Raw genomic sequence first — 603 nt, forward strand, 5'->3', positions numbered from 1 at the left:
ACCGCCGAGCGGCTGCGGCTCTACGCGGAGCTGAAGGCGGCCCAGGCCCAGCGACAGGCCGAGGCGCGGGGGCCCATCCGCGTGGTGCTGCCCGATGGCCGGCACCTGGAGGGCGAGGCCGGGCGCACGACGCCCTACGAGATCGCTGTGCGCATCAGGTACCGCCCAGCGCGGGGCTCGGCCCCGCTCTCGCCTGTCCCGTGAGGCCTGGCTGGGTCGGGGGGACCCTGGGTTCAAGCCCCACTGCTGCACTCCCCTCGAGGCAGGGCAGGGGGGTCAAACCCCGTGGAGTCTCCTGGATCTGGGGAGGGGGCTGTGGGAGGCCAGTCTTGGGGCTGTCGGGGAGGTGGAGAGCAGAGACCTCCCTGCTCTGCGCCCGGGTCTCCCTGACTGCTTCTCTCCCCCCTCACTGCAGCAGGGACCTGGCCAAAGAGGCAGTGGCCGCACGGGTGAACGGGGCCCTGTATGACCTGGAGCGCCCGCTTGAAGGAGATGCCACCCTCGACTTCCTCCACTTTGACTCCCCGGAGGGGCAGGCAGTGAGTTGGGGCAGAGACGGGGGGGGATCCCCACCTCCCCAGTCGTGGCCACCCCCCCCAGAGG

The 603-nt window shown here is 71.6% G+C and overlaps 1 protein-coding gene across 1 annotated transcript in view; it reads left to right on the forward strand.

Moving 5' to 3' along the window:
• The window catches only part of TARS2 (threonyl-tRNA synthetase 2, mitochondrial), a gene marked incomplete at its 5' end in the record, with an annotated part of 21,017 nt that continues 20,414 nt past the window's right edge, over nt 1-603 (forward strand). Inside the window, 2 exons of the mRNA XM_025193009.1 lie at nt 1-158; nt 416-539. Coding sequence (XP_025048794.1) covers nt 1-158; nt 416-539 — 282 coding nt within the window. The remainder of the gene's footprint in view (nt 159-415; nt 540-603) is intronic.

Source organism: Alligator sinensis, unplaced genomic scaffold, assembly GCF_000455745.1.
Source record: "Alligator sinensis unplaced genomic scaffold, ASM45574v1 scaffold838_1, whole genome shotgun sequence".
In the NCBI taxonomy this organism is placed as follows: Eukaryota; Metazoa; Chordata; order Crocodylia; family Alligatoridae; genus Alligator; species Alligator sinensis.